Raw genomic sequence first — 18,415 nt, forward strand, 5'->3', positions numbered from 1 at the left:
CTCAGTTACCTCCAGTCCCTTATCATCATCCTTACCCGTTTCACTCTCCACCTCACCCAACACCTCAGTATCATCATCGACACCCGATCTCTCCTCCACCTGATGCTCCAAACCCTCATCGGTGTCTCCCCTCCCCGCAGTCGGACCGGGCTGCCCGGAAGTAGAGGCGGCGGTAGCCGCTTCGTCGGCCAGGCCCCGAGGCTCGGCCGCCTCGGCCGGTATGGCCGAGACGTGCGCAGCTCCACCTGCACGATCAGGACATGCTCTAATGAGGTGTCCCTCCACCCCACAGCTGAAACACTAACTGGGAAGAGGTAGCAAACAACATATAATCAAAGCCATTGATCTTCACAATGAACCGATAATTAAATTCCTCCAACCTGTTATTGAGGATCATGGAAAGTTGGCGGCGATGAGAGACAACGTGTTTCAGTAACGGTGACTTACACCCTGACAACATCTTCCTGATGGGCGACACCACTTTACCGTGGCGTGACAGCTCTCTCACCAGGAACTCATCACTGATAAACGGTGGCACGTTTGACAGCGTGATCTTAGACGCAGGCTGCAACAGCGGCGTGACCTGCTCAAACAACCCGTTAACAGTAATAACACTCTCCACTAACAGTTGTACCTGCTCTACCTCCTCCACAAACAACACCACAGTCTTATTCATCCGAGCAGCGGACTTCACCGCGCCGTGCCCATTGATGTCCCCTCCCACTAAGGCCACGTCCTCCACACTGCACGGAGAGCCAGCACCCACTCTGATGCCGTGCTTCTGTGACAGGTGTGTGAGGACGCCAGAAGCCATGACGGCATCTGAGCAGCCTGTCGCCCAGGCAAAGCCGGCAGACAAAAAAAAGTGACACAGCACAGAAATATAAACTATCAATATCACTCCTCACACATGAAGAAGAAGAAAAAAAAAAAAAAAGAAAAAGAAGAAAGAAAAAAAAAAAAAAGAAGAAGAAAAAAAAGAAAGAAAAAAAAAAAAAAGAAAAGGAAAAAAAAAAAAAAGACGAAGAAGAAGAAGAGCTCTGCACTCATATGAAGTGTGTCAGTCTACCTCAGGCTGTCCTTCTGTCCTCAGCATGGTGGTGCCGTTGGTCCAGGACTAGGACCTGGTCCAGACTTTAGGAGAAGGAGTTCATGGAGAGTAAGAATTATTCTTTTTTTCACCACTTTTTGCCTTTCCCACCATCACAGGTGTAAAAATACTCATTATCTACTCAGTAGAAGTACTGTTACTTGATTGAAATTGTACTCAAGTACAAGTAAGTCATAAACAGACCTTAATATTATTTATTCTATCTACCTATTAAGAACTGTTGCACATACTCTCTTTGCACTGATATATTTATCACCATCCTTCTCTGTCCTGGTTTTTATTCTTTTTATTCTTGTATTTTGTTGTGGCTCAATGCAACGCAAGTTAGTTCTGCAGTTCATCTCTGATGTTATGTTGAATGACAATAAAATAATCTATCATACATACAAAACTCAAGTACAAGGAAAAAGGTTTAGGGTTAATTTTCTGAACAATTTGAGCCCATTTTTGCTTATTTTTACCCTTTTTCTACAACTACACCAAACTCACCATATTTTAACCTATTTTCATCAATTTTTTCTTGCCATATTTTTGCTCCTTTTAATGTATTTTTGCTACATTATCCCCATTTTTATCACTTCATCAAATTTCATGCCTTTTCTGAACATTTGTTCTGATTTCAAGACATTTTCAGCACTTTAAACCCTGTACACCACTTTTCCACCTATTGTTGCATATGTTGACCCATTATTGTCATTTTTAACCTATTTTCACCATATTTCATGATTATTTTTGCAAATTTAACCACATTCACAATATGTCATGCCCATGATTGGCCAGTTTAAACTAATTGTTCCTGCACTGATGTAAAAATGTTCTCTTTTATTTTTTAAATTGAAAATATGTACTTATTGATGACAAAAAAACGTATTTTCTTGCAAAGACAAGGACACAAAGAAACTGAAAATGAATGCCAGTCTAAAATTCGAACCACCTCATGTCATCAGTGTGACATTCTACATAATGTAACAAATCAATAACACACTAGGGCTCAGGAACTGACTGCGAAAAAGGTCAACAGAAATAGGTTCGGCTGTAGAGCCAAGGTGTGTGAATAATTGGACACAGACACAAGGATTTCGTTTTAGTATATGTATATTAAAGCTATTATATATATTAAAGATATTTGGAGTCAATTTATATTGATATATATTATTTAGTTGTTATTAATAATCAGGTATAGGCAATAAACAAACAACCAAAATACAATTACAAAACAAAGACAATATTTTCTTCTTTCAAAACTTGTAGTCAAAGTTCAGTTCAAGGTTCATTTCCTTTGGTGAGTTCAGTTCAGTTTGTTTGATTTCGCCAAGTTCAAAGGCGAAGGGTTTCGCAAAGTTCTTTCGCATTGGGGGAAAAAATACAAAACAGAAAAGGTCCCCAGGATATATTCCAAGTATTAGGTCCGAGTGTCCGAGGAAACAAAAAGATCAAATATTCCTACCGCGATGCAGCGGTGGTTGGGTGGTGGCTCGCCATCTAGTGGTCGAGAGTGGTAGGTGATCCAGGACTAACATAAAAACCTGACCTATAAAACAAGGTCAACAACAATCAGTCAAACAGGAATTAACTTAAGTATATTTTAAAACAGAAAATACATTCACCTTAGCACATTTAAACAATTTGTTATTGTTAATTAAATAAACAGTTATAAATAAATGCTATAAATCATAGCAGAAAAATCCATATCAAGGTAAATCAAATTGAAGCTTCATTCTATATTTTCAGAGATCAAAAGGAATAAAGTGCACTTTTAAATCAACATCATTAGCTGTAAAGCTAAGTCATATCATAAATTAAACATGCATGTTTTAAATAGATTCTTCAAATAAATCATCTCATTCAGTAGATCAAAGCCTATTCAAGACCACATAGCCGAATGGGCATTTCTTTCAAAAAGTAACAGAAATGGTCAAAATCAATCAAAACTACAAAAAGCGAAGTATTAATTTACTATAATACTATTTATTTAACAATTCGGCTTTGATTATAAATTAGAAAATAAAAGGATTACTTAAATAAAAGTGCAAATGGTCAGACTGACCCTGTGTGTTCCGCAGCTAATGGTGGCTTAATTTTGCAGGAATTTCAATGGAGTCTGGTACACCACAAATCCGCCAAATACTTAATAAAACACATTGAAGTACAATGTGAAACGACTCACCGGTGAGTGGAGAGATATCTAGTTTATAGGAGAAGATGTTCATCCAGGTATTTCTTATGAAGGTTGTGTTTCAGTGGTGATTTTCCATCAGTAAGCCGACCATGCAGACGCCACAGTGAGAGCAGCCATCACAGCATTCAGTGGAGCAAACAAGAGTGAAGGGGGAGGAGCCAGGGACTTTAAAGGTGTAGGGCGGGCTCGTCACAATAAAACCATGGCAGGAAGTTGGCCTCTAGTTCACATGGGTTACAAAAAACAAACAGCTCTCCAGTATTTGTGTTGGAGGAAATAAAATACAATCTTTTCATTTCCTTGCTCATCTTGCCCTGATCTGTGTTTTTTTTTTTTTTTTTTTTCTGGTGTTTGTCAGAGTCAATGCTGGGTAACAGACAGATGGAGGAGGAGGTCACTGTGAAAGTGATCAACACCTCACAGACCAAAGAATGTGCAGACAATGTGAAGGAGGAGGTTTGTGTTCACAGGGTGAGTTGGTCACGATGCTGCTAATAATGTAAGGTTTTCCTAATGCGAGCAAGGGATGAATATTTTTGGAAAATAATCTAATTGTGATTTTTTTTTTTTTCCTCAATATGGTGATTGTGATTTAATTTGCTATTTTTTTCAAGGTCCTCTTCTCATGTATTTTTCAACATACGTAATCAATAAATCAATGTAAAGTGTTCTATTAAACAATATCAGATGTATTATACATACATTGCCTAAAGGATATTGGGATAAAGGAAAATAAAGCATGAATTCATATTAAAGTCTTGTAAGCATTCACCATGACAACGTAACAAAATTCTGCCAAAAAGAATTAAAAACTAAAGTGCAGGAAAAGTAAGCAGAGCAAATATGTTCTTAAACAAATAGTTTTCTTTGTAGTTCTGCCAACTTATTGCCAGACAATGACACTGACTGTGTATTACTGTACTTTATTATCTCTATTGATATTTTCTGCTCTTTCAGGTGCTAAACCACCCAAACATGGTCCGATTATTTGGTCATCAGAAAGAAGGGCCGATGGTTTATCTGTTCCTGGAGTACTGCAGTGGAGGACAGCTGTTTGACCCAATCAGTAACACATAGACCTGCTGCATCTTTAGTCTCCTCTAGATTGTTTTTATTGTGTTTCACTTCATCTCAGCCACAATATTACATTTTGTAGTGTGGAATGTTAGAAAAGGCTTGATTAAGTGAACAGTAGCAAACAGTAGGTATGAGAAAAACTGGCCCAATTATTATTGACCAATGGGTTACATGAGCTTTAAAGCTGGGGTACTCAAATTATTTTCTTTAATTAAAAAAAAGATTATTATTCGCATCAGATAGTATATAGTAATAATTTATGAAAAAATCGTACGTCTGCGTGCAGTCTGTGCCTTATAATTAATTATTTAGTTAATAAAACCCTAGAAGACAAAATGTTGGCGGTCACCCCCTCCAGCTTCAATCACAGGATTTAGAGAAAGGAGGGGTGAGCAGAGCCCACGAAGGAGCCTCCTCATTGGCTGCTGTGATATATAGTGGCAGAGAAACGGACTCTGAACAGGCTACTGTCCATCATAGACAATCCACACCATCCACTGCACAGCGCCATCTCCAGGCAGAGGAGCAGCTTCAGTGACAGACTGCTGTCATTGTCCTGCTCCACTGACAGACTGAGGAAATCGTTCCTCCCCCACGCCATGCGGCTCTTTAACAACTCTGGGGGGGGGCGATAAAATCAACCATAGAACACTGGACTTAATGCTAATCACACCATGCACACTCTGTCACACACGCACTTTATCACACACACACATCTACTGTATCTTGCACACTGTCATCTGCACAACTGCACTTCAACTGGACTGGCACACACTATACTGTATTTCGATATTATACCATTATATTTTACCTTAGTACTTTCTTTGCACTGTTTTAAATTTTTTTCTTAATTTTTAAATTTTTAAATTTCTACATTGTACTTTCCCTGCATGCCCCTGTGTTCCCATACCTGTAAGCTGCTGGAACTGTGAATTTCTCTTGGAGATGAATAAAGTATCTATCTATCTATCTATCTATCTAGTGAAGCGTGTGCACGGTGCAAACTTGTTTTCAGTCATGGACCAACTTTGAACGCACAAGCGGCTGTTTTCCTTCTAGACAGGTAATCTAATGTTCCATTTTACTATATTTTATGTGCATCCTTTTGTGTAGCGACGTGTTTTACTGGTAGTGCACGTTCAGCTCTATTGTGTGATTTTGTAAACTTCCGTGAGAGGAGGAGACTGGGAGGGATTATCAGAGTGGGGGGTGGGATTCACGGTTTGGTTCAAGAATCAAGTAGTGAAGCTTTAATCTGAAAAGAAAGAATATTCTACAATTGAATAAAATAAATAAAAACTAAATTAAAGGACCCTAAAATATAACATCAATGAATCCAATAAAAACAATTATATTTTAAAAGTGCACAATAAGCCTATATATAGACTGAGTTATTTTGTCATTTTGTTTTTTACACGTTTTGTTTGTTTTGCTTTTTTATTTTGTGTTTTTACAATTTTTAGTATTATGTGGAGTTTGTGAGTTTCTGTTGTTTTTCTGTCATTTTTAATTTGTGAGGGGGTTTAGATTTTTAAAAAAAATTTTATTTCAGATTTTTCAGGTTTTTTGTCATATTTTGTTTTTTATGTATATTTTTATTATTTTTGTTCTTTTCAAAATATTTTTACAATTTTTAGTTTTTTGGGGTGTTTTTTTTTTAGATTTTTCTTTTAATTTTTGCTATTTTTCTTTTTTTTAAAGATTTTTTGTGATGATTTTGAAGGTTTTTTTTGTTTTGTTTTTTTAAACCAACTTTTTTTCTACAATGTAGATTTTAGATCCAGATAATCCGACACTTGATTAGGACACATTTATCATTCTTTTAATTGCCTCTATTAGTGGATAAAACCATTTTGGTGAATCAACCTAAACTAAATGTATCATTTTGTCTCTTTACTGATAAGTTTATTCTAACCTGACTTTAGCCTTTGTTGTTTTGTGATAGTTTTTTTTTTTTTTTTACTATTATTTAAAGAGCCAGATGTTGGGATGGCAGAGACACACACAGGTTTCAAACATCTGTCATTGTTAAAGTGCATAAGGTTCAGTTATGTAAATCATAGTTCTGTTTTATTATTCTTACAGAAGAACCATCACGGTGTCGGTATCACACACAGTGACATAAACCAGAGAACATTCTGCTGAACGATAACGATGAGGTCAGACCTGAGTTTACTGGAACATTCTAAAGATTTTCTTTATAAATTCTATCTTGTTTTTTTGATAATCTGAAGCTCACCGACTTCAGCCTCGCCACCATGTTTTGTTTCAAAGAGCGAGAGCGTCTACTGAGTCGCCTCTGTGGGACGCTTCCATATGTGGCCCCAGAGCTTCTCAGCCAATCAGAGTACAGAGCTTAATCTGCTGATATCTGGGCCTGTGACATCGTCCTCACTGCCATGCTGACTAGAGGTGAGAGTAGGAGTCTGTGAAAACAATACATCATCATCCATCCCAGCATATTTAGGGTCAAAGGCTAATCTCATTATATAATAAAACAAAGACATTGTGAAATACATTCAGACAGAATGGAGCTGATTTATTCTATTGTCACTGTGATCCACCTCATTCCTGGGCCCGCTGGTACTAAATATAGGTGCCATTTTAACATGTGGTCAAAAGATGAAAAACTAACAAATAATTATTGTTTGTAGCTCAGCTGTTTTACACAGTGATACACACAGTTACACACAGTGATACACACAGTTACACACAGTGATACACACAATTACACACAGTTATACACACAGTGATACACACAGTTACACACAGTGATACACACAGTGATACACACAGTTACACACACAGTGATACACACAGTTACACACACAGTGCTACACACAATGAAACACACAGTTACACACACAGTGCTACACACAATGATACACACAGTGATACACACAATGATACACACAGTTACACACACAATGATACACACAGTTACACACACAGTGCTACACACAATGATACACACAGTTACACACACAGTGATACACACAATGATACACACAGTTACACACACAGTGATACACACAGTGACACAGTGACACAGTCACCTTTCATTAATGATCTGCCAGATGTTTGCAAGGGTGTGGACATGCAACTATATGCCGACGATGCAGTGATCTATACAAGGCCAAAACATCTGAGGAAGCAGCTCAAACTCTAACATTAACATTAACTCACATTCAGAATGATCTCATCACTTCCTGTCTCCAGTTAAATACACAGAAAACTCTGTATGTTTTTTTCTAAAAAGGCCTCCAATATTACCCGCTCCAATGTGTGTTTTGGAGATGAAGAACTGCAATTAGTGAAGGAATTTAAATATTTAGGAGTGTTGTTAGACTCTACACTCTCCTTCAAGAGTCATGTCAAAATGATAACAAGAATAATTAAATACAATTTGTCTAACTTTAGCCATATAAGAAGATCAATGACTAATCAAGCTGCTATGATGTTTTTGCACTGTATGATCCTCTCCCATGTAAGCTACTGTATAACCAGCTGGTCTCTGACAGGTGGAACAATTCTAAAACCAATTGAGAGGCTTTATAAAAAAGCTTTGAAAATTCTAGACAAAAAACCATCTACATACCACCATTGCAGTATTCTTTCAAAGTATAATCTACTGAGCTTTGAGAACTTCATAAAATTCAAAAATGTAAGTTTTATTTATAAGAGCTTACATGGGTTGGCTCCACCGCCTCTTAATAATTACATTAAATACATGAAGACTGCCTTGAGGACCACTAGGGCCATAAGCAGGGGTGACTGTCAGGTGCCTGTGAGAAAAACTACCTTTGGTCAAAACGTCTTGTCCTACAAAGGCAGCGTTCAGTGGAACAGTTTACCAACCACAGTGAGGGAAGCCCCCAGCTTTAACACTTTTAAAAGTCATTTAAAGGAGTGGCTCAGCTCAACACAGTGACCACAAGTGATTTGAACTAATATTTTTATGGTGCATCTTAGGGCTACGTGCAATGCACTGTTGCACTTTAAGTACAGATATTGGCGAAAGAGGCACCTTGGGGCTTTGTGCAATACACTGTAGCACTTTAAATTAAAAAAAAAAAAAATAATAATGATAATTGGAGAAAGAAGCAAATTAGGGCTGTGTGCAATACACTATAGCACTTTAAATTAAAAAAAAAAAAATCTTAGAAAGAAGCACCTTAGGGCTGTGTGCAATGCACTACAGCACTTTAAATATATATATTTTTTTATTATTATAACTATTTTTTTTTTTATTTCTTTTATTAAAAGGCAATTCAGGGCTCTTTGCAATGCACAGTGGCACTTTAAATAAATTATTATGATAATGTAAATTTATTGTTACACTCCTGTGACTGACCAACCCTGACTATGTGGAAGTGAACTGCTTTTCTTTCCCCTGTACATTTCTTGGCCCACAGCATCCTGTCTTTTCTCTTGTGAGTAGTTGTTCTGGTCCCAGTGTTCCATTTACATGAAATGTTACTGTATTCTATGATCCCTATGTTTTTTGTTTTTTTTTTGTCCTGTATGTAATCTTTTTATATATTGTTTTGTGTCTTGCCATGTCTTATTGTTAAGTGTAACATTTTATTACATCAGCCTGTCTAGGGACAGCAGATGGAAATTAGCCGATGGCTACAATCTGGCATATTTACATTTTTTTTTGAATGTTCATTAATATGTATTGTCCCTACTTAAATAAAGAAAAATTAAATTAAAGCGATATACAGCGATACACACAGTGACAGTGATACACTCAGTGAAAGTGATACACACAGTGACAGTGATACACTCAGTGAAAGTGATACACACAGTGACACACACAGTGACAGTGATATACAGCGATACACACAGTGACACTGATACACACAGTGAAAGTGATATACACAGTGACACACACAGTGACAGTGATACACGCAGTGATACACAGTTACACACACAGTGATACACACAGTGACAGTGATAAACAGTTACACACACAGTGATACACACAGTGACAGTGATACACACAGTGAAAGTGATACACACAGTGACAGTGATACACGCAGTGATACACAGTTACACACACAGTGATACACACAGTGACAGTGATAAACAGTTACACACACAGTGATACACACAGTGACAGTGATACACACAGTGAAAGTGTGTATCTGTTGTAATATCTGTAATATAAGTCATGCCTTTTTCATTTAAAAATGTTGCCTTGATGGGTACTCATACTTTAGTATATTTCTAAATCACTAATTTTATTTGTACAAGTGCGTTTTAAAAGAAGTAGTTTATTACATTTCTTCACCCAACCGCTACTGAGTAAATTATTTTCTGTTTTAAAATGATCAACAGACATTGTGAAACTACAAAAAATGAAATGACTAGACAACAACAAATGCATCACATCATAGCCGACCAACCAGATTTTTTTTTTTTTTCCTTGTCTGCACATGCTGTCAAAGGTCAACACTACAAGAAGTGCAATCATTATGAGACAGCAATGCATGTTTTGTTATTGCAATAAAATAAATTGATTTTAATGTATTGCTTAATTGTGACCATCACCAGCCCTCCCTAAGGAAGGGTAAGAAATCTTTTATTATAGGGAGGATATAAAAAGGGAGAGCAGTGTTACACCTAAGTGGAGGGGGAGGGGGGGGAGCAGGGAGGAGAGACTCAAGGTAGGAAATAGAAAGGGTGGGAAAGAATAGACTATCCCACAGTGAGGGTGAGATGTGACTCTGTAGAACATATTGTGCTTATTATGTTGTGCAATCAAGCCGGTGGCTGTGGACAGGGGGAACGAATGAGTGGAAATACCCAAAGCAGGTATTTTGGATTAACGCATCTAAAGTTAAACCCAGTTTGAGTTTTATCCCACAACCCAAGGCGTGCCAGTGCATCGTAGACCAGTATATGTGCAAAAACCGCTACTGCAAACCCAGGAACTGCCCCGGGCCTGCAGATGCAGCCAGGCCAGCAGAAAGAGCGGGGGCCAGGGAGCCCCAGGCCATCCCCCCACGGCCGAGCAGCCCCCCAGACGCCCCCAAGATCCCAGGCCGAGAGGCAGCCACAGCCCCCACACACACACATCCAAAGAAGCCCCAAGCAGCCGAGCACCCAGCGCATCCCGCCACCGACCCCAACCACCCAACCATAAGGCCCCCCGCCAGCATCCCGCCCCCTCCACCCACCCATACCCAAGCACCCAACCCCCCGAGGGGAGGGCCCAGAGAGCCCCCTGTGCGAGACCCCAGCAGACGGCCATTATTTATTTATTTATTTTTTAATTTACATTTTGACAAACCTTTTATTTAATACAGATGCCTTTGTGGAAAATAATTTAGATTCCAATTATGAAAGATTTCATTTTTTTACTTTTTTGGTTTCTACATGAGATGTTTACTGTATGTAAGGGAACCAACAATAACTGTGGGGGTGAAAGTAATTAGTAACTTTAACTTTGAATACTATTTAATTGAGCTACTTTTTTACTTGTACTTGAGTATTTTATGTGTGAATTACTTGTACTTCTACTTGAGGATATATCAGTACTTTTTACACCTCTGTGACTTATACAATGAAGCGACTTATATGTAAGTTTTTGGCCAACAGCGCCACCTGGTAAATAAAATGTTCATTAGTTTTCTATTGTTGTATAAGACGCTCCCTCATTGGTAGTAATTATGCCTGATGTAACAGTCCATACATACAGTGTATCCACTATGAGGAGTAAAATGTGTGTGTGTGTGTTTGCATTATTTAATTTAATATATTTGATCTTCCTATGATAATATGACACACATTTATTCACAAAAGGCAGCTTTGATCAGATCAATGTTGACAGGTTGTCATGGCAACTCAAGCTAAAAAGGAAGATCAATGTTGATAGGTTGTCTTGTCAACTTAGGCTAAAATGGAAGCTCAATGTTGACAGGTTGTCATAGCAACTCAGGCTAAGATGAAAGCTCAATGTTGACAGGTTGTCATGTCAACTCAGGCTAAGATGAAAGCTGCAGAATCTCCACCATTCTACAGAATCTCCTCGTGCACCGTCATTAACGACTAAAGTAGCTTTAATAATATAGATTAACGTTGACCAGCAGATGTCATCAGTGAGCAACGTTTGAGACCAAAGTGAGTTTCTAATAATAATAATGTCAACTTTAATGACTAATTTTGTGATTTCCCACAATCCAGTGAGTAAATACTGCTTGTTTTAATCTAAATGTGTTTACATATTTAGTAATAATCTTGTGTGAATGAGCTGATATTGAACGATCTTTGGAACGACTTTGTCATAAAAGCTTATTTTAAATTTGTTCATTTTAACATTTAACATTAAGTCTGAATTGAATCATTATATACAGTGTGTGTGTGTGTGTGTTAGCGGCATATAATATATACATCAGAAACTATAACGGAATGTCTCACTGCATGTAAAGCTACATATTATTATTATTATTATTATTACAAATTATGACAGGCCCATATTTCACTGGCCTCAAATCAACAGGAACAAGTATTTACTAATTTTAATGTGACACATTTAACATGTGATCATTACTTTGTTTTATTCCAAGATATAAATTGTAAATTGAGGAAACATTGGAATTGAGCTGCTGAAAGGAAGTGACGGATTGCTGCTCTGCTGCTTTTTATGGGAACACCTTTAAACATTGAAGGGCTTAATTATGGGACATCTAACGTCAAAGGTAAGTTCCGATTTTCTAGCTGTTTTTAGCATTTAGCTCACTTTCTTAACATTTAAAACAGGGATTCACGTCTAACAACATGCTATATATAATTGTATACAATATGTTTCAAGGCTGTAGCTATTGAATATTTTTGTAATCCAGTATTCTACTGAAAATTCTGCAGATTAACAATTTTTTTTAGTTAAAGAGAAATTATATTCATACATGACAAACCAACATATTTGATTTAGGAATGGATGAACCATTTGTTTCCTTTTTTAGATAATCAACACTTGCTTTTTAGCAAACGGCAATTGCATCTCAGGAAATGTGACGAGTTAATATAAAAATGAATAAAACAAACAGAATAACAACTTTCTACTTCTGCCAAGTCCAAACATCTTCTCAGATATCTACAACTACATAGATATCTTTATTTGAGGAACATTGAAGATAACTTGAACTAAAGTTTAGAATTGGTAACGTGACGTTTTCCATATCTTTAACTTTTATTCTACCGACTCCAAATGAGGTTTGATATAAATGTAATGTTCATTTTGAAAAAAAGTTTGCCATTGGTTTCCATCATCTACCACCCACTACTAAAAGTCATGTGATGTGTGATATAATCTAAGAAAGGTCTCTACTGCTCATGGGAAACGTATTTTTTTTAATATAAATTAGCCGTGAATGGATTAAAAAAATAGCCAATCAATTGCAAATCTGACTAAATAATCACGATTAATCACAACTTGTGAATTTCAGTCACAAGTTGCACAGAAATTACATGTATTTATAAGTTACAAGTAAAGTAATTTAATTTGTTCCCAAACAAAATCACTGTTAAATGTAGTGTGTGGTCCATGCAGACTTTAAAGGTTTGTGCTGTTAAACTTCAGTCTGTTAATACACAATATATTGGTTATTTTAAAGAAAAAAGATTGTACATTAAAATAAAATGCGCAAAAAAATCTAACCTATAATTTAGAAAAATTCCAGTGTTAATACGAGAGAACTTTAGAACTAATTTGAACCTTAAACATTCAAACTATTGCACTTTTACATTCAGCTGCTGAGGCACAGCAGACTGTCCACATTACTACAGGATGACTGAATCAATGCTAAATACTAGAGGTGATCTCAGTGAGATGGACTCAGAAACATTAGTAAAGGAACGTTCCACAACAATGAGTGTCCTGTTAATGTGCTGCTTGTCTCTGTCCCTCAGTTTGTGGACATGTCTCCTGCCTGCAGTGGGACGTCTGAACATCCCTTCCTGTGCTCCATCTGTCTGGAGGTGCTCACTGATCCAGTCACCACACCATGTGGACACAACTTCTGCAAAACATGCATCAGCACACACTGGGACACCAGTACCACCAGCAGGTGTCCCATGTGTAATCAGGTGTTCAGCACTAAACCTCAGCTGAAAGTCAATATTATGATGCGTGAGATGGTTTCTCAGTTCAGACCTGAATCTGAGAAGAAAGCAGCAGCACCAGGAGAAGTTCCCTGTGACATCTGCACTGGAACCAAAGTGAAGGCCCTGAAGTCCTGCCTGGACTGTGGGGTCTCCTACTGTGACACTCACCTGGAGCCTCATCTGACAGCATCAGGCCTGAGAAGACATCAGCTGGTGGAGCCTGTGGAGAACCTGGAATCCAGGATGTGTCCAAAGCACAGCAAACCGTTAGAGCTGTTCTGTCTGAGCGATCAGACACGTGTCTGCTTGATGTGTTCTGTTTTGGAGCATAGGAGTCACCAGTTAGTCCCTCTGGGAGAATATCTGTTTGAAGAAAAGAAAGTTTATCTTCAGCAGATGATCCAAAAGAGACGAGAGAAGCTGGAGGTGATCAGAGAGTCAGTGAGGATCAAGAAGGAAGCAGCAGACAGAGCGAAAGCTGAAGGTGTGGAGGTGTTCATTGCTTTGATGGAGCTTGTTGAGAGAGGCCTGAAGGAGCTGATGAAGACAATGGAGGAGCAACAGGAAGTAGAAGAGAGAGAGGCTGAAGGTTTGATCAAAGAGCTGGAGGAGGAAATCTCTGAGCTGATGAAGAGAAGCTCTGAGGTGGAGCAGCTCTCCCACTCTGAAGACCACCTCCTCCAACACTTCTGCTCCCTGAAAGCTCCTCCAGCGACCAAGGACTGGACAGAGGTCATGGTCCATCCATCATCATATGAAGGAACTGTGCTGAGAGCTGTGGCTCAGCTGGAGGACACACTCAGTGACGAGATGATGATGATAAAGATGTTTGAGATGAAGAGGCTGCAGCAGTTTGCAGTAGATGTGACTCTTGATCCTCTTACAGCTCATCCTAACCTTGTCCTGTCTGATGATGGAAAACAAGTTTACTGCAGTGATGTGTGGAAGAACCTTCCACACAACAAAGAGAGATTTTATCCTTGTGCCTGTGTTTTAGGGAAACAGAATTTCAGTTCAGGTAGATTTTACTTTGAGGTTCAGGTTAAAGGAAAAACTGACTGGGATTTAGGAGTGGTTAAAGAATCCATCAACAGGAAGGGAAAGATCACTAAGACTCCTAAGAATGGTTACTGGACTGTGGCACTCAGAGATGGAAATGTGTATAAAGCATGTGAAGATCATCCAGTCATTCTTCATCTGAAGCGTGTTCCTGAGAAGGTGGGTGTGTTTGTGGACTATGAGGAGGGTGTGGTCTCCTTTTATGATGTAGATGCTGCAGCTCTGATCTACTCCTTCACTCACTGCTGCTTCACTCATAAACTACACCCATACTTTAGTCCTGGTTTAAACCATGGTGGTAAAAACTCAGCACCTCTGATCATCTGTCCTGTCAATCAAAGTGAATGATCAGTGTCATGATGAAGTCTCACCAACTATAGATTCAATGGTTCTCTGCAACCATTCACTTCTCCAGGTTGGTTACGCACTCCATCCAACCTAACATGTATGATTCTCAACAGTGGGAGGAAACATTTTATTAAAGAAGTTTCACATTTGGTGTTTGGATTGTGATGAAATAAAAGTTGAATTAAAAAAAAGAATTAAAATATGTTGAGTATAATTGTGGTACATTTTATTTTTGTGTTGTATGTGGGTGTAGGGAACCAAACCACATCAAGCCTAAAGACCCTCTTCCTAGCAGGAATTAACCAAGGAGCCTGTTTCTTTATCACAAACTGTTTATACAATAACTGCCCCCGCAACTTTGAGGTGCATAGCTAATCCACTATACGGCCTTTGAACCCAATACCATAGCCGAAAAGACTGACTCAACTCTTTCAAATATTCAGTACGAACTCTTTTTACGACTCCACACGGGGGAAGAACATCCGTCTTCTCCCTCCTTTACAAACAGATACCTTTGGGATGCTGTAAGATCACAGAACTGTCCCACTGACCCCTGACCCCCTGTGGTGAGATGTCACAGAAGGACACTTTCCAGGCCTCTTCTTTGAGATGTGTCCCAGTGAAGAAGGGAGAACAAAGAAAGTTTGAGGTATCTACTGCAACCATATAGTAAAGAAGAGGCATAACATGATTTTTGACATTTATGTTTATGAGTAATTACAAGTGAAATTCATTAACCGGTTCCTAAAGTGATCCTAGGCTATTTTCCAGTCGTGTTTGGTATCAAACTCTTTCGTAATACATGATATTTCAAGATATGATGTTGAAAAGATTATTTGAATATGCTGAACTCATTATTATGGTTTATGTGTAAATCTAGGAATCATCCATCCTGTTTGTCTTTGTCTCACATAAACACACCCCCAGACACAGCCAAGGGCAGCCAGCTGAGATGCTGGCAACTTTAAACCAATCAACAAAGTTTCCTTCTTGGGAGGCAAGTCCCAAAGATAACCTTTTAAAAGAAGAAAGCCGCCCAAAATTTCAGTTTTGGGACGCTGGCGTTTCATGCTCAACGCGTTTCCCTTCCCCACCTTTTCATTTATTTCATTTTATTTTTAGTTGAAACAGTTAGATTTTTGGAATCAACAACTGCTTGGTTCGGACGAATCCAGCATCTAGTGACGTGCGTAACAGCCGAAAGAAGCCCGGCCCACGACCCATTGGGGTAAGCCACGAGCCATTCTCTAACCCAGCTGTGAAGGCCAGAACCGCCTGGAACGGCTGAAGGGGCTATACTCTGTTGAAACGCAACAGAACTCAACGGTGGCACGTCCTGCTGTATTTCTTCAAAGAGCACCTCCAGGTCCAACTATGACATCATCTTCAAGGTACATGAATGAACTTTCATCAGCAAACTTCATCCACAATAGATCACATACATACTTCTATAACTACAAACTTACACACACTCACAACATGTTCCACACACAGTTCATCTCGTTCATGTTTGTTCGTCTCCCCTGTCTGTCTTCCTCTCTTTGTGAGAAATAGTAAAGGATACTAGTGAGAAATGTATCCTTAACTTATATAGTATCTATTCAGTTTATGTATAGGATCTATTTGTTTGTTTCGGAAATAATAATCATGCTTTATGCTGTTGCTATGGTGCTAGCACACTAAAAACGTACCGGAAGTGACGTTTTTTTTTAAAAAGAAAGAGATGTTGAATTAGGCTTTTTACTTTTTAAAACCCTGAATTATTTACTTTTTACCATTATTATTAGTATTATTATTATTTATAGTCATTCACATTTTAATATATTTCCACACCTCGAGGCTAAAGTTTAATTTAAAACTGTTTGAAACCTTGTAATAATGGAACAATGTGAATAAAGTTTTTTTTCTAAAAAAAAAAAACGTGTTGTGCCTTCACTTAAACTATATTAATAAAGTAAGAAAAAAACTATTAGACATGCACTAAACAATATATATTTCAATCTGTTTAAACAAGCTATATTTTAAAAGATATTTCACTTATTTCTCTAAAAAAAAAGTTTTATTTCTAGTTTAGTGTAATCTCTGTAGTTGTGTGTTAGTAATAAATACTAAAACAAAAAGGTTATATTTTGGGGGTCAATATTTTTAGCACAGCAGATTATATATATATATACTGTATAAATAATATAAATATATATATATATCTGTATGTTGTTTTCTGAGTGAATCCATCTGTTGTGTAACGTTACAAAAACTATTCCAATATGACAACAAAAGGAAAGCACGGTGATCAAAGTCATTTATTTGTTAATGTGAGAGTTCTAAGATCTTTGTTACATCAACAATAAAATGGTTCAGAAACCGACACATTTCAGAATAATTGTCTTTCTTACATCATCCACTTTAATTAAAACTAAAAATCATCTCCCTCACTTTTTACAGAGGAATTGATTGTTGATTATGTATTGATCCAGTTAGATTGATTGAATGGTGATCAGCCAATCACAGCCAGCCATTTGACAAAGGTAAACAAAGAGTTAACAGTGATGAGTAAAGTGATGAAAAATGAATAACAAGTGGTAAAAAATGGTCCAAAAGTGGCAAAATAGTGGCAAGAAAATTGTGAAAAGTGACTAAAAAGGACCAAAAAACAGTCAAGAGTGGCAATAAAAGACAAAAAAGAGGAAACAGGTGGTATGAAATGGTTACAGGTAGCTTAAATGAGCAAAATGTGGAACAAAAAGAGGCAAAATGTAGGAAAAAAGTAAACAAGTGCTATTTATTTTGCCAAAGGTTGATTATTTGGATGAAAAGTGCTTAACAATGGTTAAAGAATAGACAAAAATTTAATAAAAGTGTCAAAAAGAGATATTTTTTGGCAAAAGGAGCAAAAATCTGAAAAAACAAGAAAAAGTGTTATTTTTTTTTTTTTGGAAAAGTGACAAAAATGGGACAAAGGAAGTTGTAAAACAGCCAAAGAAAAGGATTAAAAAAAGGGTTTAAAAAGTTTCCCTTTTTAAGGTTTTCTGGGGAAATAATAATTAAAATGAAGACATAAAGAGCCACATGTTGAGAATCAGTGACTTAATAACAGCTTTATCATGGTTTTAGTAAATGAATTTAATAAACTTTATAAATGGCTGCTCTACCCCTGGTCTTCATCATGAGAGGACAGACTGACAGACCAGCTACGACAGTAGAAACACCTTTAAAACACGTCCCAGGAGAACAAGGACTACAGAGAAGAGCTAAGAATCATGGGACATGTAGGATTTTAATGAAAACTACTACATGGTGGTGTTCTCCAGTCTGTAAGCTCTGAGGAGAACAGACTGTCTGCTCTCCTCAGAGCTTATATACATGGACAGTTATTACATACACACAGGCAGCATCAGGGGCAGCTAAAGGGCTGCAGGGGTCCTCAGGTAAAGACTGGAGCATGCGTCCAGATCGCCTGTATTAAATAGATGGTGAGGCTGATGTATGTCTTTCTGGATTATTCAGATTAAAAAACCCATGAACATCTGGAA

At 37.7% G+C, this 18,415-nt stretch overlaps 1 protein-coding gene and 1 long non-coding RNA gene across 3 annotated transcripts; one reads left to right on the forward strand and one right to left on the reverse strand.

Annotated features, from left to right (window-relative positions):
• Window positions 1-2,511: 2,511 nt before the first annotated feature.
• Window positions 2,512-17,012, reverse strand: LOC114458648 (uncharacterized). The gene is made up of 3 exons (XR_003673095.1): window positions 17,001-17,012; window positions 13,777-13,783; window positions 2,512-2,642 (listed from the first exon to the last, which is right to left on the reverse strand). It is a non-coding gene; the product is annotated as an uncharacterized LOC114458648 (long non-coding RNA).
• On the forward strand, window positions 11,442-14,894 carry LOC114458645 (E3 ubiquitin-protein ligase TRIM39-like). Of its 2 annotated transcripts, XM_028441060.1 has the most exons (3): window positions 11,442-11,495; window positions 11,942-12,073; window positions 13,284-14,894. In XM_028441060.1, the coding sequence occupies exons 2-3, from the start codon at window positions 12,053-12,055 to the stop codon at window positions 14,883-14,885; spliced, it is 1,623 nt and encodes a 540-aa protein (XP_028296861.1). In that variant the 5' UTR covers window positions 11,442-11,495; window positions 11,942-12,052; the 3' UTR covers window positions 14,886-14,894. The 2 variants fall into 2 exon arrangements, with proteins under 2 accessions (XP_028296861.1, XP_028296862.1); XM_028441061.1 differs by lacking the exon at window positions 11,942-12,073 and having other exon boundaries at window positions 11,485-11,495.
• Window positions 17,013-18,415: the final 1,403 nt, after the last annotated feature.

This window comes from Gouania willdenowi, unplaced genomic scaffold, assembly GCF_900634775.1.
Source record: "Gouania willdenowi unplaced genomic scaffold, fGouWil2.1 scaffold_153_arrow_ctg1, whole genome shotgun sequence".
Lineage (NCBI taxonomy): Eukaryota > Metazoa > Chordata > Actinopteri > Blenniiformes > Gobiesocidae > Gouania > Gouania willdenowi.